The sequence below is a fragment of the Sebastes fasciatus genome, chromosome 20 (assembly GCF_043250625.1).
Source record: "Sebastes fasciatus isolate fSebFas1 chromosome 20, fSebFas1.pri, whole genome shotgun sequence".
NCBI lineage: Eukaryota > Metazoa > Chordata > Actinopteri > Perciformes > Sebastidae > Sebastes > Sebastes fasciatus.
Window position 1 is genome coordinate 6,235,970 of NC_133814.1, and position 27,291 is coordinate 6,263,260.

A 27,291-nucleotide genomic window follows, 5' to 3' on the forward strand; every position below is an offset into this window, starting at 1 on the left:
GTGTGACAGTGAAATCTCTCTTCCTCCCCTCATAGCTGAAACCTCATCTGTGCAACTTCCTCATTCACCCACTAATGTTCTGCGTGACTTAAGAGCACACTCCTGAAACAAGAACAGAAAACTGACGGCCAAAACACGCACCGCAGAGGCAGAGGCGACCCGGGGTGTACAGTCTCTCCCTGATGAAGTAGCACAGCTGGACGTCTTTGGAGCAGGATATATCTCGTGGGGCTGAGCAGGACTGAGAAGGTCAGGTAGAGAAGCTGGTCAGACTCCACTGCCAGCATGCTCCGGCAGTCTCTGAGCATCCTGAAGCAGTTTGGCTCTGCGGCAAGGTACGTGCTGTAATCTGATATATATATATCTATCCTTTGCATTTTGTAGAAGATGTTGCATATAAGGCTCTCGCACTCGCATGTACACTGAACACAAGGGCTTTCAAGATCTTGTGTGAACCCAAAAGTGGCATGTTTTGGTGTAGGATAGGTCTAATTTTTTTTTTTTTTTAATGCGTCACTTAGTAGCTTTTGAAAGAAGAAAAAACACAATCTTCCTCTTATTCATAATCTATAAAATGCACCCTTTTTTCAAGGCAGAACACTTTCAGGTTTAGTTGCTACATGTTACGTGGTCTGGTATGACCAGTAGCTTATGGTGGTTAATGACATCAGACTTTAGACAGATATTGCTGTAAAACCGTGTAAGTTTGACTCTCGACTTGTGCAACTGTCACACTTTTATCCTCTTCCCCTATCGGCTTTTGTTAAAGGTGCTAAATACGATATTCAGAGCATTAATACAGCAGCAAACAACTATTTACTATGTAAAGATATAGAGGTGTAATGTCTACCTGAGCAGAGAATGAAGTCTCTCTCCCTCTGTGCGCGTTGGAAACCAAGCTTGTCTTTGCTTTGTTGACATAGCCGGATCGCCCGTGCGTGCTTTTTAGTGCATGTGAGCGTGCCCCACTGGCTAGCTCACGGCCGCCTCTCTGTACTGCTCTCATCCAGCGTTTTCAGCTGATAACACGGTCCTGACTGATGCCGTTGTTGCAAAAGAGTAGTACCCGCCCTCCTGTTCCCCCCCCCCCAGGTTAACACTGCTAGCTGTGTCAGCAGTGTTGCAATTGTTTTCACTGTTAGCACCGTTAACTGCTAGCCACCGTGGATGTATAAAGAGAACTGGATACAGCGTTGGAGGCGGGGCCCCGTTCGTTCCAATGAAAGTTGCTCAGGGGCGCATGAAGCCAAAATGGCTTAACTTCCGAGTGGAAAAGTACCCGGATGTTCTGGCGATCTTCCGCATCCATTGGGCACATGGAGCAGGCGCAGTAGCGTCCGCTCGGTCATAGGGTCACAACCGTCTTCACGGCTTGCTAACTCGGCTTGCTAACTCGGCCTCCCTCTCATTCACATGACCGGAGGAAGGGAAATAATTCTGGATTCGGCTATTAGTGCATTTATAACATTTAGGGTGTTATATCTATTAGAGTGTTCATACGTGGAAGTTAATTCACCTAAAAAAAAAATGATCCGCTGAGTTACAGATGTCTCTTTCTCAATGTAAATCTATGGGAAAAAATCTTTCTTGGCCCTTTGGCATCATACGAAAGTTGTAGTACCGCCAAATTATCCACTACAAAAATTGGGATCAATGACCGGCGCTCTTCCTCAGGGCTTGCTAGCCATCGGCTCAGCCGTCGCCATGCTGAGAGCTGTTCGGAGGCAATACAAATGCTCTTAATTTCGCATTTAGCACCTTTAAGCAAAAGTTATAGTGTCACTTTAAAGCTGCTGCATTGCAGTGTTAATGGATCATTTCAGTTATAAAAACTTTGAAGCCTCATTTTAGACGTTCACAAAGCCTGTAGGTAGGAGCTCCTGTGCATCATTACCTGCAATACTGGAGAGGTTTTCATTTCAGCGCGATATATTCTGCTTTGAGGAAATGACGCTTTGGTTTCCATGTTCTCGTTTTGTTGCAGTGTTGAAAAGTGTGCAAAGCTGGAATGACAGTTGCTGGTTCCTCATGAAAGTGACACATGCTGTTTGGGGTTTGAGGGGGATACCTCAGGCTAGATAAACTGACTCAAGCAACACACATTGTGAAGGCAGCGGGTGTCAACCAGGGGGGTTGGTGTCTGTTAATGTGGCACCTCTCTGGGAGGAAACCAAACTTTGACGCAAGAAAAATATTTAATTTATTTTAATTTCAGTGATTTCACCATTAAATAGGTGTCACTTCGTTGTTTGTTGAGCTTGTGCGTATGAGTGACTGACATACGGAAATGAGTGGGTAACCAAATCACACCTCTCCACACCCCCTGTCTGGTTTCCTTGGTACAAACTTGCATGCAGCAGGGCTAAAGGAGTGTGTGTGTGTGTGTGTGTTTTTGTGTGTCATGTGGCCTCCACCACTGATGCTCTTAATAATAAACCTACACAGTGTGCATCTGCAGCAGGGCAACGTTGGCTTCAGCTATACCACAGCTGCACTTCACCCCATTCTCAGTTTGACGCTGTGCCCTTTGATGAGATAAACACATATGTACCAAAATAGAGCACATGCACATACTCAAAGTATTTACATGTACTATATATTATGTATGAATAGAGCAGTTTTGTTCAAGTTTAATAACCTCAGAGCACAACACAATACATTGATTCTGATACAGCGATTCATTATGTAACTGTGGTCAGTGACTATTAAACACACACTCACTTCTACTTTCCTAATAAAGCATACAACACATCTGCTCACATGCTCTTATGTAATTTTACTCTTTGTGGAATCATTTGTTTTTTCCACTCCAGAATGAAAAGTTGAAATGAGAGTAAGAGATAAAGAAAAAGGAACTGCCGTGCGGTTCGAACACACTGGGGAATTCTCCTTTTTTTTGTGTTTTTGAAACGTCAGGTGTTCACTGGGGGAAATAAGACACTACGGCGGGGTGGAGGTGCTACTCAAAGCTCATGTGACCTCTTTGCGAACTGGGTTGGGCTTCCTTTTGGTGTTGTCAAAGCTTCAGAGAAGGATGTTTCACCTCTCTGATTATCTCCTAAACGGCTGCAGAGATGATGTGTGTCAGCCCCTCCCTTTACTCTCACAGAGATGGTGCTGAGCTAAACCACAGCAGCAGTCTAGGTTTAGGTTGCTGGCGTCAGGTTTGCGTGTCAGTCGGGCATAAAAATGTTTTAACATGTCAGCCAGCAGATATATTGAGATCTCAGAGCAGAAGCTGTAAAGCCTCTGCAGTGGTTTATATTGGATTATCATCTAATGATCTGATTGTTTTTCATGCTGAATATAACATAGGAACCATTCATACACAGTATGAAAATAGTTATTTTTTAAAAGTTAATTTGCAGTCGCAACTTTTTTAAATTTCGATCACAATTTCTTTGTATTTTCCATTTTAAAGAATTTTAAACACAATCATTAGGCAAAGTGTTCTTTTTACCATCAGATAAAGCTTTCAGATGTAATTTCTGTCCAAAGCTTCACTGCTGTGCCTTCTTAAAGGTCCCATATTGTAGAAAGTGAGATTTCTATGTTTTCTTTATGAACAGAACACGTTTATGTCTATAACTGAAAAATTCATGTGCTAATTCAGACAATTTCACACACATGTCACAGGATAAAATGATGAAGTGATGATATTTTGGTCAGACATGGATGTAAACTGCAACATGACTGGTTGGTGGAGGTATGCAAATGCGAAGCGGTAATTCTAGTTGGTTATAAAGCAGGTCTAGGTGCTATTTAAAAAAACGTGAAAGTATCAAAACACTCAATCCACGGAGAAACCCAAACAGCCCGTATTCAGAAACTGCACCTTTAAATGAGCCATCGGGACTTCCGTAAGGTTGTGATGTCACAACTATACAGTGACGGGTAGAAGTGCTGCTAAACTCTGTGTAGTTGACACTATTCCCCGGCTGCAGTTATGCTGTGAAGACGGCGACAGCGCAGATGCAGAAGACCAAAAAAAGCTGACCAATGAGAGCAGACTGGGCTTTTTCGGGAGGGGGTCTTAAAGAGACAGGTGCTAAAACGGAGCGTTTCAGACAGAGGCTAAATAAAGGTATATTCAGACAGACGGTATGAGAAAAATAATGTGTTTTATGAACATTAAAGCATGTAAACATGTTCTAGTAGAAACCCAAAATACAAGTATGAACCTGAAAATAAGCATGATATGTCTCCTTTAATTCACAACAATAGACTATAAAAGAGAGCAAAAGCAGCAGATAAACAAAACAAAACGTTCGACATTGTGGGAGATATGCTTGTCCGATATTGTTTTCCTGTATATTCACTAACCAACACAACACACTCTTTTGCAGGTCACAAGATGCCACTGAACTTCTACACGAGGACCTGGTTATGGTGAGAAAAAGAGAATTGCTGATTGCTCCCTACAGTTTATAATTCTACTATGAATGACTTATTATTAACAAGTGATTTGTTTTATAGCTTCAGCAGTATTTTGTTGGATTGTAATAAAAAATTGTATTGTTCCGTGAGCTTTAGAAGAAACACCCACCTGAACTCAGGTGAACTTGTTCTCAGTCTGACGGCATTATTATTATGGGAAATATATTATATAGCATCCACTCATATTTGATTTTTTTGTATCTTTCCCATGATCACCAGAGCCACAAAGCACCACACCACCGACAAAAAACACATTCAACATACGTAACTAATCGCCGCCACGTGCATTGTTTTGAGAAAAAAACCCAAGATAATGATATTATAAAAGGGACAGGAAACATTAGACGCTTACACATCCACAAGCTTTACTGCAGATCACCTTGTACACAGCTCAAAGCATTGCTGTATGTGTGTGTGTGTGTCTCTGACTGAATGAAGGTGGAGAAGCGGGTGGAACCGGCCAAGAAAGCGGCTCAGGTCCTTCACAAGAAGCTGCAGGGCTGCATGCAGAGTCAGACAGGCCTGGAGGCTGAAAGACGAATGGTACTAAAACTATTACATCCACGAGGACGTGTCCGAAAACATTCGATCGGTCACTGAAAGCTGAAACGTCTGCTTCTGTCTCTACAGAAAAAGCTGCCTCTGATGCTGCTGTCTGTCAGCATGGCAGAGAGCCTCAAAGACTTTGATGCACAGTCGTCTATCAGGTGACATCCATCTCTCTCTCTCTCTCCATGAACCTGAACTCTTGACTGATAGCTGTGTTGACTGCTTTCATGTGATAAACCTCATGACTTTCGTACGGTGGTTTTCAGTTCTGGATTAGAAAGAAAGAGGATCCCACACACTGTCTACAGCTTGTGACTAGATTCTATCATGTGTTTTATTTATAGTTTTAAGGCTCTATTAGAGTAGCTAGGTGAGTTACATGCCACCTGCTCTATATAATGATGTTCCAATTTAGTTTTTCTTAGTCCCAAGGAAGATCCATGCCACTAGATCAGAATATTTAGTTCTTGTTGCAAGCTCTCACTGTGACATCCATCTGAAAAAATATATAAATTGCAAGACAGGAGTTGACCTTAAGCTGTGTTTGTGTGTGTACGACAGGGGCGTGTTGGAGATGTGCTGTTTCACTGAGCAGACGCTGGCCACCATGCTGGCAGACTTTGAGATGAAAGTGGAGAAGGACGTTCTGGAGCCACTCAACAAGCTCAGCGAGGTGAGATCATCTCGTACCGCGTTTCGTCGAACAGAAACTAATACAATACTTCTGAACGCCGCGCTTCATATGAATCAGCCTGTGTGTGCAGTACATGCAGGTGTGACGACAGCTGCACTACATCTGTAAATACATACCAGAACATACACAATACACAGAGGGATGATTTTGTATTGGATTGCATTGTATTGTCAGGTGTTTAATTTTTTCCATCCTCAGTATGTATTCATATAGAAGTGTATAGTATCCATGTGTCAATGTCTTATTGTTCATTTCTGTCCCTCTATGTTGCCTGAATAAATGCACTGACAACTAGCTGTACAGTAGCTGAATGGAAATAAAATAGCAAAATATTAAAGAGGACCTATTGTGCTCATTTCCAGGTGCATACTTGTATTTTGGGTCTCTACTAGAACGTGTTTACATGCTTTAATGTTCAAAAAGAGCTTTATTTTCCTCATACCACCTGTACTGCAGCAACTCTTTTCACCCTCTGTCTGAAACGCTCTTTTTAAGCTTCTGTCCCTCCCAAAAAACCCAGTCTGCTCTGATTGGTAGGCTGGCTCACTCTGTTGTGATTGGTCAATGGAACCGAGCTCTTTGGACTGCGCTCCAGCTCCGCTCTAACTAGCTTTGTTTGAGGATGTGCAAAACTAGTCGCTAGGCAGGTATAATGCAAATATGTTACTTGGTGACATCACCATGATACGGAAGAAAAGGAGGGACTACAAGCAAGGTGTTTCAGGCAGTTCAGGAGCAGTGTTTCTGTGGGGGAAAGTAACTCCCTTTGGTGTGGTGCACCCCTTTTACATGAACAAAAAACTATATACCACACTAAAGGAAAGGGAAAAAGTACAAAAGTGTAATAAGTCCTCTTTAAAAAAATGATATTTAATAGCAAATGCTTTTTATTCCTTCTAGGATGATTTACCAGAGATTCTCAAGAACAAGAAGCAGTTTGCAAAGCTCACCACAGACTGGAACAACGCAAAAACCAGGTGAGTTACACAACCTCAGCCAGGGCTATGTGTGTTATCCACCAACAAAGTAGCTAATAGACATTTTACTCATTTCTCTGTGTGTGTGGTCAGGAGCCAAGCCAGCACTGGTCCCCAGGCAAAGCAAGATGGGCTCAGGGAGGAAGTGGAAGAAGCTTGGAAGAGGTTGGAGAACATCAAGGTAACAGTGGTTTCTCTTAAAACCACCTGGGCTGCAGCAAGCATCCAGCCCTCTGTGGAATTAGTACGATAGCCTCGACCTCTGACCTCTCTGTTTCTCTGTAGGACCAGTATTCTGCCGATCTGTATCACTTTGCAACTAAAGAAGGCGACTACGCTGACTACTTCATCCGTGTGAGTTGCAGTTGTGCAGTTATTATTTTTTTCTTCTTCTTCTAAACGTGCAAACAAAATCAAACGTACCTCTCTTGTTTCTCTGACCGCAGCTTCTGGATCTGCAAGCAGAATATCACAAATATTCCCACGAGTTCCTGGACAAAACCATCAGCGAGCTTAAAGGGAGTCTCAGTCGAAAAGGTGAAGCACCAGTTGTATTTGCTGCGCTGTCACTGCGATACTTCTACGTGTGTTCTTATTTCCTGTGTGTACTTATCTGATTCCGCAGGGCCACCGCTAAACCTCTCTAATCAGAGGGTCTACGGGGAGCCTCTCCTCTCTCATCTCTCTCAAAGCAACAGAGAAATCGCTGCTCCCATCCAGGAGTGTATTCACATGCTGTTGAGGACGGGCATGAATGAGGAGGTAGGACTGACAGAATGAGACTACCTTGATGATCCTAACACTCAGATTGATAAACATGTAAATTCAGTACCTTTAGCTTTTAGGTTAATTCCTCCCAAAACTACGCACCATCCCTGCATGCAGCTTTTATTTCTTTGTTTATTTTGCCTCTTTCTCAGGTGCTGCTGGATGTTGATGACTTATTTCCTTTGGAAATGTAGTTTTATTGATGCTAGATTTATTTTCTCCATGGTGCTGTAAACAGATTTGAGCTGTAGAAACCAGCAGGTTTATGGTCCTTAAACTTCTATATATACTGGAAAAACAAAGTTCGGAAACTTGTGTTTGGTCGATTATTTCTCTGTTGTTACAATGCTAATGGTCATTGTATTTTACATGGTTTGAAAGCCTGTTTATTTACCTTCGCAATGATGTCCAACTTGTGAGGATCATGCATTTGTGGGATGAGCAGCACAGCTGGTTATGTGGGTAGCGCCCAAGAAAAATTTGCCAAAATGCTCTGTCAATGGTAAACAGTGTATTCTCATAAGGCTACCAGGAAGCCTGCAATGACTGCCCTTCACCGTCAGGCCCGTTTGCGCTGGTGTCGACAACACAGACAATGGAACCTGAACATGTGGGGGAATATCATGTTCAGTGATGAGTCCTGGTTCTGTCTGCCAAAGTTGGACTACCCACATAATCAGCTGTGCTCATCCCACAAATGCATGATCCTTACAAGTTGGACATCATTGCGAAGTTAAATAAACAGGCTTTCCAACCATGTAAAATACAATGACCATTAGCATTGTAACAACAGAGAAATAATCCATCAAACACAAGTTTTCAAACTTTGTTTTTCCAGTTTAGATACACACATTTAAAGGTACAGTATATGGGACTGGGCATTTTGCTTGTAGATACACATCAGCTAATTCTTATAAAATGTCTTCAATATTATTACATTTGCAAAGAAACGTACCCTATTTTCTAGTGTGGTAACAATACTAAACGCCTATGCTAGCAGCTCTGTGAGGCTGTACTGACGCAGTGGTGCTTTGAATTAAATGCTAACGCTAACATGCTGATGTTTAGCAGGTAGAATGTTTACCATGATCACCATCTTAGTTTAGTGTGTTAACATGCTAACATTTGCTAGTTGCTTTGTTAGCTAGTGCTAAACAAAGTATATCTCGGCAATGCCATTTGGTTTGCAGGGATTTAGTGATAAACCTAAATATTGGATAAATTGAAATGGACCAAGAATGTCAAAATTTCTATCTAAATCTATCTAACAGTTGTCGAGACATTTCAGTTGACTGACCGACTGAGTGACCGACTAGCTAAGTGTGGCTAAGACGGAAGTAATCTCTGCTCTCTAACCCTAACCCTAACTCTGAATTTGGCTCCTAGCTACTGTAGTGCTGGAAAAATACAGAAGTAAATAATGATAATAAGAATGTATACTTTATTAATCCTGCAAGGGGAAATTAAAGGAACAGAGTCCGCTATGTTGCACTGCCGTGTTTCTACAGTAGCCCAGAATGGACAAACCAAATGTCTCTACATAGGGTCATTCACGTTTTCACGTCGACCACCGTATTTCTCCTACATGCTTGTTTCAGTTGGTTGCAATCTGCAACCTCACCTGCTACATTTCGCCAAATCCCACACAGTGCACCAGTGCAAATTAATATATGTATTTTTTGCAGGCTGTTTAGAGTTTTTGACAAGCGCTGCTCCGAGCATGGCTGGTCTTGACTGCTCCTATCCTCAGCTCTCGTATTTAATCTCTTCTTTTCCTCCATCTTTGTCTCGTTCCTCTTCTTCCTCATCCCTCAGGGTCTATTCCGTCTCGCGGCAGCAGCCTCGGTGGTGAAAAGGCTGAAGTCTTGTTTGGATCAAGAAGCGGTCGACCACAGCGAGTTCAGCATGGACCCTCACGCTGTGGCCGGTGAGGATGTGTCCACTACTTTTTTGCTTAGATTTCCTCTCAGTGGAGTTGTGAGTCCCTGTTGGGGGGCGCTCTCCCTCGTCTGTTCAGCCAACGTGACTTTCGCGGCTCATTCTAACTGCCCAGTTCTTCTTCCGTTTACTCCAAATACAGCCCCTGTTGCAGCTTCCAGTAATGTCAAATGCATAATTTCCTGTGTGCTAGATAATTTTTAGAATAGTCAAATAAAAGCTTTATTTGTTTATTTATTTATCATGGGTTATTAATTATTATCATATATCTAACAATACAAAATGTGCAGTAATTAAGTTAACATATTACCTCAGCTTGTTTAAACTCTGATTTATCTCTAAATGTGTTCTGACAGGAGCTTTGAAGAGTTACCTGCGAGAACTTCCTGAACCTCTCATGACCTTTGAACTCTACAATGACTGGTTTAAAGCAGCAGGGTGTGTATAATATCAACACTATGTATATTTTACTTCTACTCTGGTTTCAAGTCTGTTGTACTTGAGTTGGATCTCTTTCTTCACAGGGAAAAAGACCCGACAGAGAAGATGGAGCAGTTCAGAGTGCTACTGAAGCAGCTGCCTCCTGACAACTACAACAACCTCAGGTATGTGTACTCATTATGTGCGGGGTGCTATAATTGTTTACCTTGACAGTGTTAAACCCACTGGACGACAACCTTCTCAAATAATTTATAACCAGCTTTATACTCCTCTTTGACCTCCCTTTACTACTTGTTTTATTCCTCTTCCTCTCTGCCAGGTACCTGGTCCAGTTCTTGTCTCTGCTGTCTGAGCAGCAGGCTGTAAACAAAATGACCCCCAGTAACATCGCCATCGTCCTGGGGCCCAACCTGCTCTGGCCACGAGCTGAAGGGTGCGTACTGACCTGATGGTCTTTCTGTCTTTACCCTGCGTGTACTATTACTATACATACATTCACACATGTTTCCCCGACCTGCCTGCTCTTCCTCTTTCATCATCTTTGTGTCCTAATGTGAAGGGGTGAGTATCGGGGACATAGTTCATCGACGAGACCCGCTGGTCACATAAACTGCAGCTTCCTGTTAACAGATAAACCGTGACAGATGGTTGGCTAGGCTAACACTTTCTCTGCAGTGAAAATTGTCTCTGAAAAAAAGAACTTGTCTTTCTTTAACCATAAAGAAAGAGTTGATGTCATCATATTCTGCAGTCTGAGCCCTTGTCCGTCCCTCATGTCTTTCCTCTTCACCTCTTTAGGGAAGTTGCTCTGTTTGACATGGCGTCAGCTTCCTCAGTCCAAGTGGTGACGGTCGTTGAGCCTCTCATTCAGTACAGCTCCAGCCTCTTCCTCGAAGGTATACACAAACACTGAAGTTCCCCCCCTTCATGTAACATCAGTATTCAGAATCTATAGGTTTATTATGGTTTATTACAACTAGGATTTTAGTTTTGGCATTTTAGCGTTTCTATCGGTTATCATAACATTGCACTTTTCAAATTCTTCGCTGAGATCCAAGAATAAGCAGACATTGCTACGAGTCAGATGATCAGACAATTTGTAAACATCAGGGCCGGATGATCCTTTAAAAGGAAGGCCTCCTTTTAAAATTAACTGTAGACCCCTATTGACACCCCTGTTTCTCCTACTCTCTATGCATTGAGTATGTGTTAGCTATAGGGATGTCACAAGAACCGATACTTAGGTAACAAGTTGACAAAATTCTGAAAAAAGTGGCCGTACTCTTTCTTCTACAGTACACCAATGTTCGCTGTTAGCGCCGTGCAGGATTGTGCTGCTTACCAGCTGCTAACAGCGAACGTTAACTAGCTCTCGTCCTGCTGATTTCAACACAGGAGGTGCCATTGATTTACATTGTGATGCGTTCAGGCTCTATTCAGTAAAAATCTGTATTAGGTGAGGGTAAATTCTAACCGTTACCATGATGTGTTCAAATGTAATCTTGTAAAATGTAGTTTTTGGTGAGAAACTTAAAGGGACTGTTTGTAACTTCTTACACGTATAAACCACCCGGGTCGGTGTCCCATGCGCGATTGCATATGCGCGCTCGCGGGTGGCTACGCTGTTCAGACTCAGACTCCAACACAAACTACACGGAAGCACCAAAACTGCAAAGTTATATCTAGTGAAGCCCGTCTGTTAAACAGTGTTGGCGGTCGGAGTACGCGGGGGGAGACCGTAGCTTTGGTCTCCAGGGCCGGAGTCTCTGCTGTACTCTGCTCCTCTGCCTGCCTTCACTCAGCTCGCTCCACCTCACGTGCATGCACGCACACTACACACTGCAGAAGACTTCGTAGCTCTGAGAATATCTAGTGAATGTACAGTGGACGTTTGTGCAGAAATAAATGCTGCAGCTCCTTCAGACCAACAGAGGTTTTCCGTGTCTTGTGAAGTGACGGGGCTCCGCAACGAGGAACGTTATCGTCTCCGACCGGGCGCCGGTGTCTCCCTCCCACCGCGGTCGGGTAGCTGAAGCAGGAAAAGCAGGAAAAACCAACACACATTTCTGATTCTTACAAACAGTCCCTTTAAATAAATCCAGTTGTTTGAAGAAGATATTTTCACAGCAATATAATATAGAGAGATTTATGACCTGTTTAACTTCCTAACAAAAACCAGTATGCAAACGGTTTTGCATACCACGGTTTGTGGTATCGTGACATCGCTAGTTAGTTTGTCAATACTAATTAGTTCATTCATGGTACCTTATCTGAGCCCAGATTTATTTCTGAATATATACCATATAAGCACAAGGTAAACTGAATTAATAATCCATGCCTAAAAACATAAAATTCAGTTAATGTAAATGTCACCATTTTTTTTAAAGTAGTGAAGCATTATTACAATGTACAATAAAAGAATGAAAATTAGCAAATCTTGCGGCACCCTTGGCCCACCGCGGGGTGGAAACTGCTAACCTGAACAACTTTATTTTTAGGTAAAACTGAAAGTCCGCAAACCCATTGCACAGGAAACACTATAGCAACTACTGCAAGCACAGCAAGTCAAAGTTGAACCAGGAAGTCTGTCTGTAAACTCTGATAAATATTTACAACAGACAGTTTATGTTGTAATTTTACTTTTCCACATACATTTAGCTGACGTTTGGGTTTGTTTAAAAGCCGTCTGGTCGTTTGACTGCTCCCATTTCTTGCCCACTTGGACGTATTGTTAGCGAGGTCAGATCTCCGCAATAAATTAGGTGAGAAATGCTGTCTATTTGACGTAGCACTCATACATTTTACTTTGTCTTTTTTTTTTTTGTTCAGCTGTATCCTTTGAGATCCCAGACCTTCCTGAGGTCCCAGATGGGTCCCTGCCAATTCCTGTCGCCCAGTCTCTGATCTCAGAAAAGGAGAAAGTGAGCAGAACAGTCTCCTCCTCTTCATCCACAGCCTCCTCCTGCTCCTCTCATCACCTCCCTCTCTCAAAGTCAAACAGGTACCGCTCTGTGAGGGCAGAGTTCACAAATTGCATTCACAGTGCAGCATCAAATCATCATTACGATGACAGCACAATCATAACACATTTACTGCCTTATGACATTATGACAAACAGCTCCAGTTTGCACCCTAGTGGCTCCAAATGGCAGCAAGAGGCATAGACAAATAGACAAATCAACATTTGTCTATTCCTTTCCATCAGCACAACCTCTCAGGACAGCAGTGGCTTCTCCCTGGTGAAATCTGGCTCCGTGAGTCGCGGTGGCACCTCCACGTGGGGCAGCCCTGTAGCTGACACGGCGGCACCAACCCATCAAAACGCAACATCCAGCAGCTCGTCCTCCCTCAATCCCAGCCCCGCCGTGGCCTCCAACGCCTCCGCCGCCTGTGGCTCGACAGCGCTTCCTAAAGCGACTGGATCGGCGCAAAACCCGGGTCAGGTCAGGAGTCCCACCCAGAAGCAGTGCCCGGATCAAGGCCAGCTGGAGCCAATTCTGGAGGCTCCTCCGGACTCTCCAGGAGTTACTTTAGTGAAGATCAACACACCGTATAAACGTAAGTCCAATGTGCCCAATGGTTGTCCACACCTCAGATGTTGATTTTTTTTCAGGAACACAAGGCACTCCAGCATGTTAGCATCACACTTTCTGTCCTTTGGGGTTCTTACAAGAGACATATTTGTGAAAGAGATGATCAAAATTGAAGCAGCAGAAGCTGAGATGTCACAACTTTTAGTTCCTAGTACGGGTCAAGCTCCAAAAACACTGGATCCTACATTTCCCATGATGCAAATCAATAGTGGCTTTTGTCACACCCCTCCTGCCTGGTAAATACCCACATTTTGCAAACTTAAAGGGATAGTTTGAGTGTTTTGAAGTGGGGTTGTATGAGGTACTTATCCATAGTCAGTATATTACCTACAGTAGATTATGCTCGGCACGCCCCCAGTTCGGAGAAGCAGACAGGAGTTACCGCACAGAACCAAAGCGATGTATTGCTGTGGACGGGGCAGCAGCAAAACTTATTTAAAGCCCACCTAAAAAAGTCTATCAGTTTAAGTGTACGCTATATTCAGAATATTTTCACCGCTTTATCTTGACGCCAGACAGCCCTTTCTGACAGGGAACTGAAGCCGTTGTATCCATCTATTCTCTCGCCAAAGCCACCAGACTCCATTGGAAAAAGCCTATAATTTGACCTCACAGAACATAAGGGATGCTGGTCTACTACTGCCTTGATCGGTTAGTTTGTTTGTGCTATTGTGTGACTTTGGTGAATTCGAACTAACCAAAGTCACACAATAACACCAACAGAATAACCGATCGAAGCAGCGGTAGACCAGCGTCCCTTGTTCTGCGAGGTAAAATTACAGTTTTTTTCAATGGAGTCTGGTGGTTTTGGTGAGAGCACAGATAACAACTTCAGTTCCCCGTCAGAAACATAGACTGTATAGCTGTCTCACGGCAAAGTAAACCGGCGAAAATATTCTAAATATAGCGTTCACTTAAACCGATATAGATTTTTTTAGGTGGCTAAAATACGTTTTGCTGCAACCCAATAATGACATCATTATGACATCATTAGAGTTATTTCCTAAGATTATAGAAAGCTCCTTTGAGAGCCACAGAAGATATTTAAGCTGTTTTCACAGGCTGGGTAGTATCCTACTCCTCATGACAAGTAAACCGATCTTCATGTGTCAAATTGGTGAAGTGCCCCTTTAAAGTATTTTCCTACGGAAGCAGCAGCCTCTTCATTCACTGTTGTTTTTGCACTGCACGTCTCATTATACAGACGTAGGCAAAGTTGTTGGTAACGTTCCGTTAAAGAGAGAAAAACCCACAATGGTCACTGAAATAACTTGAAACTGACAAAAGTAATAATAAATAAAAATTCACTGAAAATTAACTAATGAAAATCAGATATTGTTTTTGAATTATGGTTCAGCAGAATCATTTAAAAAAACAAACTAATGAAACTGGCCTAGACAAAAATGATGGTACTCTTAACTTAATATTTTGTTGCACAACCTTTTGAGGCAATCACTGCAATCAAGTGATTTCTGTAACTCTCAATGAGACTTCTGCACCTGTCGACAGGTATGTTGGCCCACTCCTCGTGAGCAAACTGCTCCAGCTGTCTCAGGTTTGAAGGGTGCCTTCTCCGAATGCATGTTTCAGCTCCTTCCACAGATGTTCAATAGGATTTAGATCAGGGCTCATAGAAGGCCACTTCAGAATAGTCCAATGTTTTGTTCTTAGCCATTCTTGGGTGTTTTTAGCTGTGTTTTGGGTCATTATCCTGTTTGAGGACCCATGACCTGCAACTGAGACCAAGCTTTCTGACACTGGGCAGCACATTTCGCTCCAGAATGCCTTGATAGTCTTGAGATTTCATTGCACCCTGCACAGATTCAAGACACCCTGTGCCAGATGCAACAAAGCAGCCCCATAACATAACCGAGCCTCCTCCATGTTTCACATTAGGTACAGTGTTCTTTTCTTTGGATGCTTCATTTTTGCGTCTGTGAACATAGAGCTGGTGTGACTTGCCAAAAAGCTCCAGTTTTGTCTCATCTGTCCAAAGGACATTCTCCCAGAAGCTTTGTGGCTTGTCAATATGCATTTTGGAAAATTCCAGTCTCGCTTTTTTATGATTTGGTGTCCTCCTCGGTCGTCTTCCATTAAGTCCACTTTGGCTCAAACAGTGACGGATGGTGCGATCTGACACTGATGTACCTTGACCTTGGAGTTCACCTCTAATCTCTTTGGAAGTTGTTCTGGGCTCTTTGGTTACCATTCGTATTATCCGTCTCTTCAATATGTCATCAATTTTCCTCTTGTGTCCACGTCCAGGGAGGTTGGCTACAGTCCCATGGACCTTAAACTTCTGAATAATATGTGCAGCTGTAGTCACAGGAACATCAAGCTGCTTGGAGATGGTCTTATAGCCTTTACCTTTAACATGAAGGTCTATAATGTTCTTTCTAATCTCCTGAGACAACTCTCTCCTTAGCTTTCTGTGGTCCATGTTCAGTGTGGTACACACCATGATACCAAACAGCACAGTGACTACTTTTCACCCTTTAAATAGGCAGACTGACTGATTACAAGTTTGAAGATACCTGTGATGCTATTTACAGGACACACCTTAGTTTAACATGTCCCTATGGTCACATTATTTTACATCTTTTCTAGGGGTACCATCATTTTTGTATAGGCCAGTTTCATTAGTTTGTTTTTTTAAATGATTCTGCTGAACCATAATTCAAAAACAACAGCTGATTTTCATTAGTTAATTTTCAGTGAATTTTTATTTATTATTACTTTTGTCAGTTTCAAGTTATTTCAGTGACCATTGTGGGTTTTTCTCTCTTTAACGGAACGTTACCAACAACTTTGCCTACGTCTGTACATATATGCCTCTTTCTATTGTGTAATGTCCTGTACCGATTCTTTACTTCTACTCTTTTCCTCTCACTCAGGGCTGGCGAGTTAGGTCAGGCTGACAGAGAGAAAATAAATCTACTTCTCTTGTTGTAACAACCAGGAAGTACACAGGAAACAGGAAGTCTCACACCACTGACCAAAATATAAACCCCCGGGGTCTTGCGTCATCTCTCACATTGTTGTAACCGCCTCACTCGCGGGGTAGAGGCTGAATACTTTCCCTTATACTGTAAGTCATCCTGATATGTTTATCTGACTACAGAACTGATTCCCATTCCCAGGGTTGTTTTTCTAATGAAAGAATTTAAATGCAGCAGCCTGTCAGACAAATGTTAGACTTCCTTCCTTGAACTTGAAAGCAGCACAATAGTTGTCTAAACACTTACAACCCTCTAAAACTGGTGATATAAGATCCATACTGACAAAGTAAGATTGGCTTATTTTTATTCAATTTAATAATTTTTTTTCTTTTGAAGTATTTTGTGTTTTATGTCAAATATGCTGCATCTAACGTTTGCATTATTTTTCCATTGCATTTGTCTTTAAAATTCAATTTACAGTTAAATTATGTAACTTTTCCTAAACAGTTGCTACTGCGGCCACATTTACGGGATAATCATGCAAAAATAATGCATTGCTAAAATGTAAAGAAGACTCCTAGAGTCAGCAAACTATGCCAGTTACGCAACAATATCTTTAAAAAGTTAGCTAACATTAACCACCGTGTGCTACCGGTCATACCAGACCAAGAAGGGCTGTAGCAGCAAAACCCCTGAGTGTATTTAATTGATCAAGGGTGTGTTTAATTGAATATGAATTCAACTTTTAATTTGTAAGAGGAAAATAATATTATTTCTTTTGTCAAAAGCTGCAGAGTCCCACTTTAACTACAAGCACCTCATGATGCAGCAACTCACTCTGGTCGCTCTCAGGGGGCTTCCTTATAATCTCACTGTCTTCTCTTTCTTACCCTACAGCAAAAAGAACTTTCAACCCGACCAAAGCTAACCCAGCTAGCGAGCAGTTGACAGTTTTGTTCTCTAAACCCAGACCCCCGCCACCTCCCAAGGCCCCTCCACCCCGCACCACCACCACCACCACCACAGCCCCGGCCGCTGTGGACACAAGGACCCCGCCGACGCCCGCACCCCGAGCCCAGTCGGCCAACTCGGTCAAAAAGCCTCCTCCGAAAAGGCCTGGAGTCAGAGCCCCAAACTGCCCTCCACCTCTTCCTCCACCAGCACAGCCAAAAGCGGTTCCGTCTTTAGCACAGTGAGAAAAATGACGTGCCATTCCTTAATCAGGTGGATTTTCTAGTTGTAGTTCTTTAAAGAGTAACTTAACACCCCTGAAAATCTTGTCTTTGCTGATCGCCAGTGGTTTCACTTCTCACCTTGCTGCAGTGATGTACAGGTGTACTCCAGGACCCCGTGAGATCACTGTTGGGTATGGTTACAGGTGCAACAAAACACACTTCTGACCACACCTATCAGTGACGCTGGCTGTGGTTAGGGGTGAAACCATAGACCATTGTGTGTATATAGATGGACGACGCGTCTCCACTTCCTCCCACTGTACAAAAGTGAAGCCAAATTATCCCGGATACAGGAGCTGCCATCTTGAGATTTTGACACATTTGGAGCCAGAGTCTGCGCAATAGTGATCGGGGGGGCTGGAGCCGCAGTATCGAGGTCCCGCCCACACACCCGCCCTAACCAATCACGAGCCGAGCATGGCCCCAGCTTGTTAGCGTGCGTCACCTAGCTGCTACGTTAGCACCACGGTAGCTGTTTGCCTAGAAAGACACAACAACTAACCATAATATCTCTAGAACTACATTTATGATCTAACCAACTGTTCTATTACACAGACTTGTGACGGTTATGGAAAGTTAAAGTTTCATCTCCTCTCGTGCCTCCAACTCTGCAACTACTTCCCTCAGAGCAGCTGTCAATCACAGCTGTCAATCATTTTCACCCCCTTTTTATAGCATCAATTGACCAATTAAAACCAAACTTATCAGAAAAATTAACGCTTGAACATACAGCAGCTTGATAAGAACTACCTAATCTGACAGAAACCATCTTTTGGAAACAATTATTTAAGTTGTACTTTGACTTTTTAGTTTGGCCCATGTCCCATCCTCTAACATGGAGGGGGCGGGATTTATGACCTGTATTGCAGCCAGCAACCAGGGGGCGATCGAGATGTTTTGGCTTCACTTTTGGGGAGCTGTCATGTTGTCCATCTTTACATACAGTCTATGGTTGAAACAGGATTGAAACTGTCAACCAGAGAGGACAGCAAAACAGCTTTTCAGTCTGCTGTTAACTTACTATTTAAACATTCAAGGTTTTCTTCATGTCAGTCTGTGCAGTTCAATATTTTCCTTCAAGTGTTGCAGCTTAATTCACTTTTTTTGGTGTACAAATGTTTCTGTAACCAGCTTCACTTATTTATTGTTTAGTTGCTGATGTCCTATATTTCCCAGAATGCAAAGGAAAGCGGGTCTTTCTGGTCAAAATATTAGCTACACAATAAATTAATCCAGCCATCCAAAACAGACAGTTTCTGTTTTGTAGTGTTTTTTTAGGGTGGATTTTCTCATAAATATACAAAATTGTAGTGTTCTTGTGAACTAATTAAGTATGTGTAAATCATTTTATGAGGAGGAGCTGAGGTTTGATGTAAATAAAGTTTTCACAACCACCTTCCAAGTCTACATTCGGGGGTTGGAATATTCCTTTAAACCAACCTTCAATCTTGTACTTAAACTCTGTAAATAAATGCATACTCAACCTAATTAGAAACATCTTTATTGTCAATTTATATCATCATCATAATATATCATTGGTATTGACTGCAGCATATGGATGTGAATTGCACTACGTACTGCAGGTGCTCATACTGTAAGTACACATCTATAGGAGGTCAGTTAATATCTGTATGTACAGTCGTATAAAAGAACATATAAATGACAAGTCTTTAAAAAGCAATACAGGAGTCGGTCTTCATAATCATAAAAGGTGCACGGAGTCTCTATATCTGCAGCATAAAATGAGCAAATATATGGTAACTAGCAAATACCAGTCTTACTTGTCATATCCCCTCAGTCCGTTTAGTTTAATAACTGAGATGTTTGGTTTATCTAACGAGGCCTGAGGTTCCAGATGTCTTATTTCCCTTCCCTTTGTTTGTTTCCTGGTAGTGTATTCCTGAGTGAAAGGACAGGAGATTGTAGTGAGGTTGTAATAAGATGATCTATTTTTCTGATCGCCACTTCCTCTCTCATTTAGTGACAGAGAATCTTTTCCCCTCGTGTGTGTGAGGAAGTGTGAAAAATATAAAGTGAATGACGGGCTTTGTAACTTCTACATTGTGTAATGTTGGCATTTCCTTTCAGACCTTCTTAATATCTACATTCTCTTGCACATCCTCGCTTTCCTCCTCTTTGTTTCAGTCCTTTTTAAGTCTTTTGAAATCCTCCTTCTCTGCGCTGGGCTTGGAAACGTGCAGCATCAAGTCTTTCACTCCTTTTTAGATACATTCAGCAACAGTTTTGCATCAAAACTGTACGTCCTCGAAGCACGATTGTATAAAAGTAAAAGATCCAATATGAAGAGTTGTAGTTTTCGTGGTCATCCTGTCAAAAGAGCCAGCCTCGTTGACGCAAAAAAAAAGATTTTAGATGATTGATTTGATTGGTTTTATATATCATACATCAGAGACAGTCTTTTGGTGTCAAAATATCTCAGCTCAGACTTTAATTTCATCCTCGTCTTCCATGTAACTGTAGGTCATTTTGTTCTTCTGGCTGATGATCATCATCTCTGAATCTGCGACCTCCACCCTGCTCTGTCCCTTTAAGTGGCTGACGCCGTAGTGGCGTGCGAGCACATCTGTAGCGCTCTGGAACCGCTCGCTCTCCATCCCCAACCTCGCTCGCTCGGGAGACCCCATCACCACATCAGGTGCTTTAACAGAAAGCCCGACTCCGTTCGCCTCCTCCTCTTCCTCCCACTCGGCCCCGTGCGGGCTCTTCCTGCCGCCGCAGTCCTCCCTCAGCAGGGAATCCACGTACGAGATAGTGGCCGAGTCCATCTCCGACCCCTCGTTGGTCAACCCGCACGCCGACCCCGCTTCCTCTCCCTCCCAGGCGTGGTGGACGTGCTCCTCCGAGTGGCCGTCGATCAGGCCGAACACCTCGCTCATGAGGGAGGGCCCCAGGTCGAAGGTGAAGGTGTCCAGGGAGGCGAGGGAGGGGAGGGAGTCGGAGTAGGCGGAAAAGGAAGGTTTGGGGTCAGAGGTCGTGATGGAGGCGGAGCAGGTGGATAAGATGGCGTCGGTGGGGTCGGTGAGAGAGCCGCGGTGGATGTTGGGGGAGCAGGAAGTGGGGAGGGAGATGGAGGGCTGCTGGCGCTCGGAGCGGGAGAGGCGAGGCAGAGTGACGAAACCAGACTCCAGACCTGAGGAGAAGACACACATATATCAAGACATGAGATTCAGTAGGAGGTGGTTTGTCTATGTGGTATGTAAGGGATAATGTACAGCGAGCCTCGACATGGGGTTTCTTTCACAACAATGACCCGCTAGCTGTACATTATCCCGGCTACTTACTGAAGAAATCAATAATTTGACACAAAAACGGTCCGCCAGAGTCCGACATCAGAACTGCGCCCATAGCAACGGTCTGTTATACATAGCAACGGTCTGCTATAAAGAAATAACAGACCGTAGAATGCCGTGATTGTCCAATCAGAATCGAGTATTCAACACGGCCGTGTAATAAATATATACAGTATAATTTATGTCTCAGATTATTATAACAGGTTTATCATACAGTTCCGACAGGGGGCGCTGTAAACCCATCTGAGAACATCCCGTCTGAGCCAGCAAACGCCAGCCTGCAAAGTGCTGAGTTTGTTCTGCTGTGTGAACAGTGAATCATCTGCCAGATCACTTAACAAGTCACACACTGCTGCCTTCATGATGACCCAAACGGCTAAAATTACCACAGCAGCCTCTCAGTGCCAGCCGTAAAGGGCCAAGAGTCTGTAGGTTTTTTTTATACCGACCAAAGAAAACAGCGTCTGATTTCACAGATTAACACACTTTAACCGAAGAGTCACAAAGAAGTAATCAGTGAAACCAGTTTATGGAGGATTTGGTTGGATGAATACATCTGTGTGTCAAAATGCATAATTATCGGAGAGCAAAGTATCTCCAGTTATCACTACAAAAGTAAACTGTGATTTTAGATAAAACTGTCAACGAACACACTCGAACATCCATGTAAAAACCACACACACACACCCTGAGCCATGTGTGTGGTGTTTTTAATGGGAGCCTCTCAGACAGCTTGTTGCCGGCTCTGTCTGGATCAGTTATCAGTGCGAACGCTGCTGATTATGAGCCAAGGTGATTCATAAGGACATCTGGGGCAAATCTGTCTAGATTACTGGGTACCACTGAGGGATGAGTTTCACTGCAGCTCTACGGTTTCCAGTTAACACCGGTTAACTCGTTTGACCTTTTCGTTTCTCTTTGTTCAGCAGCAGTGACCTTTAATTTGAAGGAAACGTCCACCTTTAATCTTAGGGACCATTTGGGGATTTAGTGGCGAATTTTTCTTAAACCTCGAATAACGAGGCAAAAAAATAGATGAAGTGACATCATGTTGAGAAATTTCCAGTAAAGATATATTGGACTTTTTTAGTGATCCAAAACACTGATTTTGTGAGTTCCTCAGATTTAAACAGCAAAAGCTTCTTTCAATCATTTTAAGTGGAGAAATCCGTTGTAAAAGACACATTTTCACACAAACGGAAGCCTAAATAGATCGCTCACAATGCAGATTGTGTAACAGCAATGAAGTTTTGGCATACAGTGGGTTTATTTTAGCATTTTTCCTGGAAACTGCCTGCTGTATCCGGAAATGAGTGAACCAAAGCAGTAAAGTTAAGGATGGAAAACCAAAACAATTATCTTAAAGAGGACCTATTATGCTTTTGTGCATTTTCCCTTTCCTTTAGTGCGTTATATAGTTTCTTTGTGCATGTAAAAGGTCTTGAGAGTTACAAATCCCAAAATCCATGGCAAAATTACTCTCCTCCACAGAAACACTGCTCCTGAACTGCCAGAAACGCCTTGCTTGAAGTCCTGCCTTTTCTTCCGTAACGTGGTGATGTCACCAAGTAATGCATTTGCATAATACCTGCCTAGCTGCTAGTTTGGAATGCCCTCAAACAAAGCTAGTTAGAGCGGAGCTGGAGCAGAGTCCGAAGAGTTTGGTTTAGTTGACCAATCACAAGTATGCACCTGAAAATGAGCATAATAGGTCCTCTTTAAAGATGCTAAAAAGCTCTCAAGACCTGGAAAGTTGGGTAATAATTATCTGGGAGTTCGTCACTTTGACCAGCCCGTTTACATACATAACGGTTTAACCCATTGTTGATGTACAAATATTGATTATAGCAGCTTTAATAAATAAATATCACCATACTCACCATAAGAGCTTTTCTTCTCCTCTGGCGTGCTTTGAGAGCTGGGGAAAAGCACTTTGGCGGTGGGACTCCCGTTTGGCAAATCCACATCCAGCCTGGGGAGGGAGATGGCGTTCTTGACGATGGGAGAAACGACGGGAGGCGGCGGCGACAGGTCCTTGGGTCCTGCCGGGGGTCGGTTGTCGGAGCCCCTCCGGATTTGACGGAGCGTCCTGGAGAAGAACGCTCCGATCTTGTTGTCGGGGGAGGAGATGGAATCCGTCTCCCCGTTGTTCCCGTTGGCGGTGCCGCCGTGGTTGCTGAGGAAAGAGGTGTCCCCGAACACGTCGCCGCCGCGGCCCACGTGCATGGTGTGGCGGAAGTCGCCCAGAGGAGGGCTGATCATGTCCAACGTGAGGTCGCCTTTAAAGCGCCGCTTGCTGTGGGAGTGTGAGACCAGACCTTTTAGGCCTGACAGCTTCTCCTGAAGATTCATGGTCACAAGAGGTGAGTGGCTTCTTGAAAATCAACCTTGAACAATATCTGGAATTGCCTTCAATCCCACCGAATGGCAAAACTTTTCTCCTCTTAGATTAATGCCCAGATCATTGACAGTTCATCAGTCCAAAGTTCTGAGAGGTTATTCCAAGATGAAACCGTGTAATTTCTGAAAAGCTCAACTCCAGGCCTGCGATGCCAAATAGATCACTGGACTATTATCTCTGTTTATCATATGCGGGCCAAACTCTGTCCCACTCTTTGTAGCTCGTTGTTATGCATAGCTGGCTGAATTAAACGGCCATAAACTGAGGAGAACACTGTGCAGTTGTGTTCCTGGAAGCAGCCGGGCCAGTTGGAGTGCGGTCAGGTTGCCTGGTTTCCCCCGCTTGCCTTGGGCTTTGGCGTTGTCGACATCAGCTCAGAAATAGGTCCGAGTCCAGCTGCAAACGGTTCTGCGGTCGCACCACGGAACCATCTATCGAGAGTAAAAACAGAGAAAAACATCTATCTTTAAAATGAAGACAGGGATGTACTTGATTTTGAGGGATGTCGACAGAAACGGATGACATTTGCAGTTTATTCTGCGGAAAGTGAGATTCAGTGAGAGACCACTGTGCTTTCCTATACTGTATGTTAAACTAGATCTGTCTTTCTGCAGGTTTTTGGGATTCCAAAGGTCCGCTGGTCTGGAACCATCTAAATTTAGACCACAGGCACTCCTCTGTGCAACAAACCAAAGTCTGCCTCTTGTCCATAAAATGGGTGGACTTTCAGGGAATTCCTGCTTCCATTTTGTCCTGCTTTGTCTGGCATGAAGGTTACACAAAGTTCATTTTACATTTCACTGAGAAGACTTATCACGCTTTTAAAGCAGCGCAGCAGCCCTCATTCAACAGGCTTACATTTGTTTATAAACAGGCAAAGTATGCTCAGCGAGATAGGAAGAGATAATGAACATTTCCTGATAAGGAAATCGCTGCTGCTACTTAGCTGAACTGCTACTGCCTGTGTATGGAGGCCCGGCACCGTCGAAATGCAGTGAAAGATTATTTAATTAATTATACTATCATTAAAAAAAAAAAGTCTTGTAAAAAGAAAAAAGCTTTGTATTTTTTTTCCCCATGGCCTCCAATATGTTGATTTCACCGGCTACAATTTATTTTCAACATTTTAGGTTTCTTATCTTTTGGTCATTTAGCTATTCCCTATTTTCCTCATGCAACTATTTCTATTTAATTAAATTTTTTTTCATATGCTCTTTTCACAGCAGCCATGTAATTGCAGCGTAAACACAGGTGTAATTAATAACATTAATTACGGCCCTGTTCCATTTAGCTTGTTCCAGCGCTCTGGTATTGAGCATGCTGGCTCACTGGAATGGCTGTGACACTAAATAGAGCGGGACCATAATTCATTTGATCAATTACACCTGTGTTTTTCCTGCTATATGTCAGAATGGCTGCTGTGTAAAGGGCCTTTTGCCTGAGTGTGTTTATGACCAGTGGAGCAATGAGAGCGCTGTGTAGCTAGCTATCTTAAATGAGCAACAGCCTTTTCACCTAGCTACCTATCTGAAGCTAACTGTTGTGCAAGTACTGTAATGTTTCACACTTCTGTAACGTACCTGTATAAACTCTCGTAACATTAGCTAGCTAAAGCGTTTTGTCCGGCATGCTAACGCTAACAAAGTAGGCTAGCTAACGTAAATTAGCATTATCGGACACCATATTTTTGTCTCCACAATATCATCCTCCATTATTATTCTCTATTTTTTTACCAACTGATTGGAGGTTAAAGCTTTATATTTATTTTTACAGTCCATTTTAATTATTTGATATTAGTAGCTATTATTAATTGATGCATTCAGTTATATTTTAGACTTGACTGACAGCCTTTTCCTTCCTTTTGTCAGTTTTGGAGCTCCATACCTTCAGTACATCAAGCTTGATTGATTTATGCTTGCCACATCTGCGAGGGCCGCGAATGTCTACGCGGCCAAAGTGACCTCACCCCTTCAGACAAGTCACTTCGTAGGGGTTCTGTGCGGCGGGTTGTCGCCTGTCTGCACACATCCAGTTTTCTAACTACATGGACGCGGATGGGTGGGCAAAATTAAGAACTTTGAGAATGTTTGTTTGCCGCGAGGAGAAACCTGCACGGACTATAAAAGATCACACAGCTCATGTCCGTGCGACTGTCCTTGCAGAAAGCATAACTGAAGCTTTAGTCCTGTAAGTCTCTAATGAAGGCAGACCAAAAATTGGCCTTTTTCTCATGTGTTGTTCTTTGCCAGCAGAGTAATGGATATCCAATTCTAAAATATTTTGATAGCATAAGGCAGCCCTGACAAAGACCTCTGGTTCTCTTTAAAAGCTTTCCACTGCAGCAGCAGCTAAATGTCTGCGCGGGCCTCCCACGCATGCACGGCCCCGTCTGGCTTCATTAATGACCTGCTATGGTTCAAGAGATGGGGATTGCGTCAGGTCCAAGGCAGCCCTTCTAATTTGCTGCTGACCGCAGTCCCAAGCCCTGCGCTCCACTTCCCCTGGCTGGCGATTTTAAAGAGGGGCATCTGGGAGGAAACACGGCACATACCAGCACTGAGCGGAGCCATATCAAGGCTCACAAAGGGACGCCAGGGACCAGTATACCGAGGTGTGATGTTCAATCTAAGATCGCGTGAGCCTGCAGGGACCTTGTGCATGTTCCCATGAACCGCGCTGAAGCAACAGGCCACCTCTGATTACAACTCCCCAGTGATGTCATGGCATTACGGTCTTCCCGATAAAGGGAAATAGTTTGTCTTGTTTAATCAAGGTTGAACAAAGAAAAAACCTCAGACTAATTGATAACCTACAGTATTACAGGAATACACACGGGGCCATTAATTACTCTGGCTGACTGCGTGCTTACAGAAAGCTCTGGTGTTTTGTCTTTGCCTGTAATCCTGTTAAAGACCTTTAACCACAGCTCAGAGGGGGTCGCTCCCGCCGACTCCTCTAACGTATCTGGACCCTCGGGGCATTTTATCTGCACATATACTTCTATCCTACTGAACTCCCCTTCCCTCCTCTCTGTGCTCCTTCTTTGCACTTGTGCTCCTCTGTTTTCTGGCACAAATAAAGCAGCCAACACGCTCAGGCCTCCGATAAAATGGCCTGAAAAGCACCACAAGGCCAAAAAAATCTTTAAAAGGTAATAAATATAACACTGTAATCCCAGTAGCAGCCTGCCTGCCTGCGTATTGGATATCAGAAAAGAATAGGGGGACCTCTCGACAGGAGGGACTTGGACGTACCCTGGATTATCCTCTAATCCTTCATCTCCTCCGTTACCCCCGGTAGTGCGCCTCTTTTGGGCAAGGCCTGGCTGCTACCACCCTGGTCGGCTGCTGCACTGGTTCTGATTTCTGTCAGAGAGAGGAAATAAAATACAAAATGAGTTTGAGGGAGGGAGAGAGTCAGTTCAAACTGAAGCGAGACAGCGTGAGAAGTGATGGAAGGAAGCAAGGGATGAAAATAAAAAATATAAAAAGTTTCATTTTCCCATAAAGGAGTGAAGGGGGAGGACGGCGAAACGGGGCAGAAATAGAGATGACGGGGACGGATGCTGAGAGAAATGAGACAGACAGAAAGAGAAAAGGTCACATGAGGAGAGGGAACGAGGTAACATGGGTAGGAGGGCAGAATAGAAACAATACTGACTGAAACATTAAAGACCCAGTAAGATTTCAGTGAATGGATCTGATCAGTTTACGAACACATATAATCAGATTGGTCATCTTTGATATTGTCATCATTAATAAACATCACTGATAATCACTGACACCTATCTTACTGCACTGTATCATCTCCTTCCTCCTTCCTTTGTATAATTTTTTGGGGGATCCCCTGATTTTTTCCGCTAGCGCCACAATAACGTTGACGTTTTCAGTCAAATGTCTCGATAACTATTGGATGGATTGCCATTAAATTTGGAACACATTAATGTCCCCCACAGGATGAACTGTAGTAATTCTGTCTATTGTCTTGTAGTCTTGTGACTTTAATATC

At 43.3% G+C, this 27,291-nt stretch overlaps 3 protein-coding genes across 3 annotated transcripts in view; 1 reads left to right on the top strand and 2 right to left on the bottom strand.

Annotated features, from left to right (window-relative positions):
• Window positions 1-19,060, top strand: sh3bp1 (SH3-domain binding protein 1). The gene is made up of 18 exons (XM_074620601.1): window positions 1-335; window positions 4,347-4,389; window positions 4,876-4,980; window positions 5,068-5,144; window positions 5,548-5,659; window positions 6,581-6,657; window positions 6,751-6,838; window positions 6,943-7,011; window positions 7,104-7,194; window positions 7,283-7,419; window positions 9,241-9,352; window positions 9,720-9,801; window positions 9,888-9,968; window positions 10,124-10,237; window positions 10,603-10,700; window positions 12,634-12,805; window positions 13,010-13,362; window positions 17,234-19,060. The coding sequence occupies exons 1-18, from the start codon at window positions 286-288 to the stop codon at window positions 17,530-17,532; spliced, it is 2,160 nt and encodes a 719-aa protein (XP_074476702.1). The 5' UTR covers window positions 1-285; the 3' UTR covers window positions 17,533-19,060.
• phf5a (PHD finger protein 5A) overlaps window positions 1-27,291 on the bottom strand; it is a 373,616-nt gene that overhangs the window by 113,987 nt on the left and 232,338 nt on the right. The gene's annotated exons all lie outside the window — the stretch shown is intronic.
• The window catches only part of cdc42ep1a (CDC42 effector protein (Rho GTPase binding) 1a), a 13,949-nt gene continuing 5,714 nt past the window's right edge, over window positions 19,057-27,291 (bottom strand). Inside the window, exons 2-4 of the mRNA XM_074620602.1 lie at window positions 26,538-26,648; window positions 22,763-23,714; window positions 19,057-20,722 (exon numbers count right to left, since the gene is read on the bottom strand). Of these exons, the coding sequence (XP_074476703.1) occupies window positions 20,013-20,722; window positions 22,763-23,234 (1,182 nt within the window). The 5' untranslated portion in view covers window positions 23,235-23,714; window positions 26,538-26,648 and the 3' untranslated portion in view covers window positions 19,057-20,012. The remainder of the gene's footprint in view (window positions 20,723-22,762; window positions 23,715-26,537; window positions 26,649-27,291) is intronic.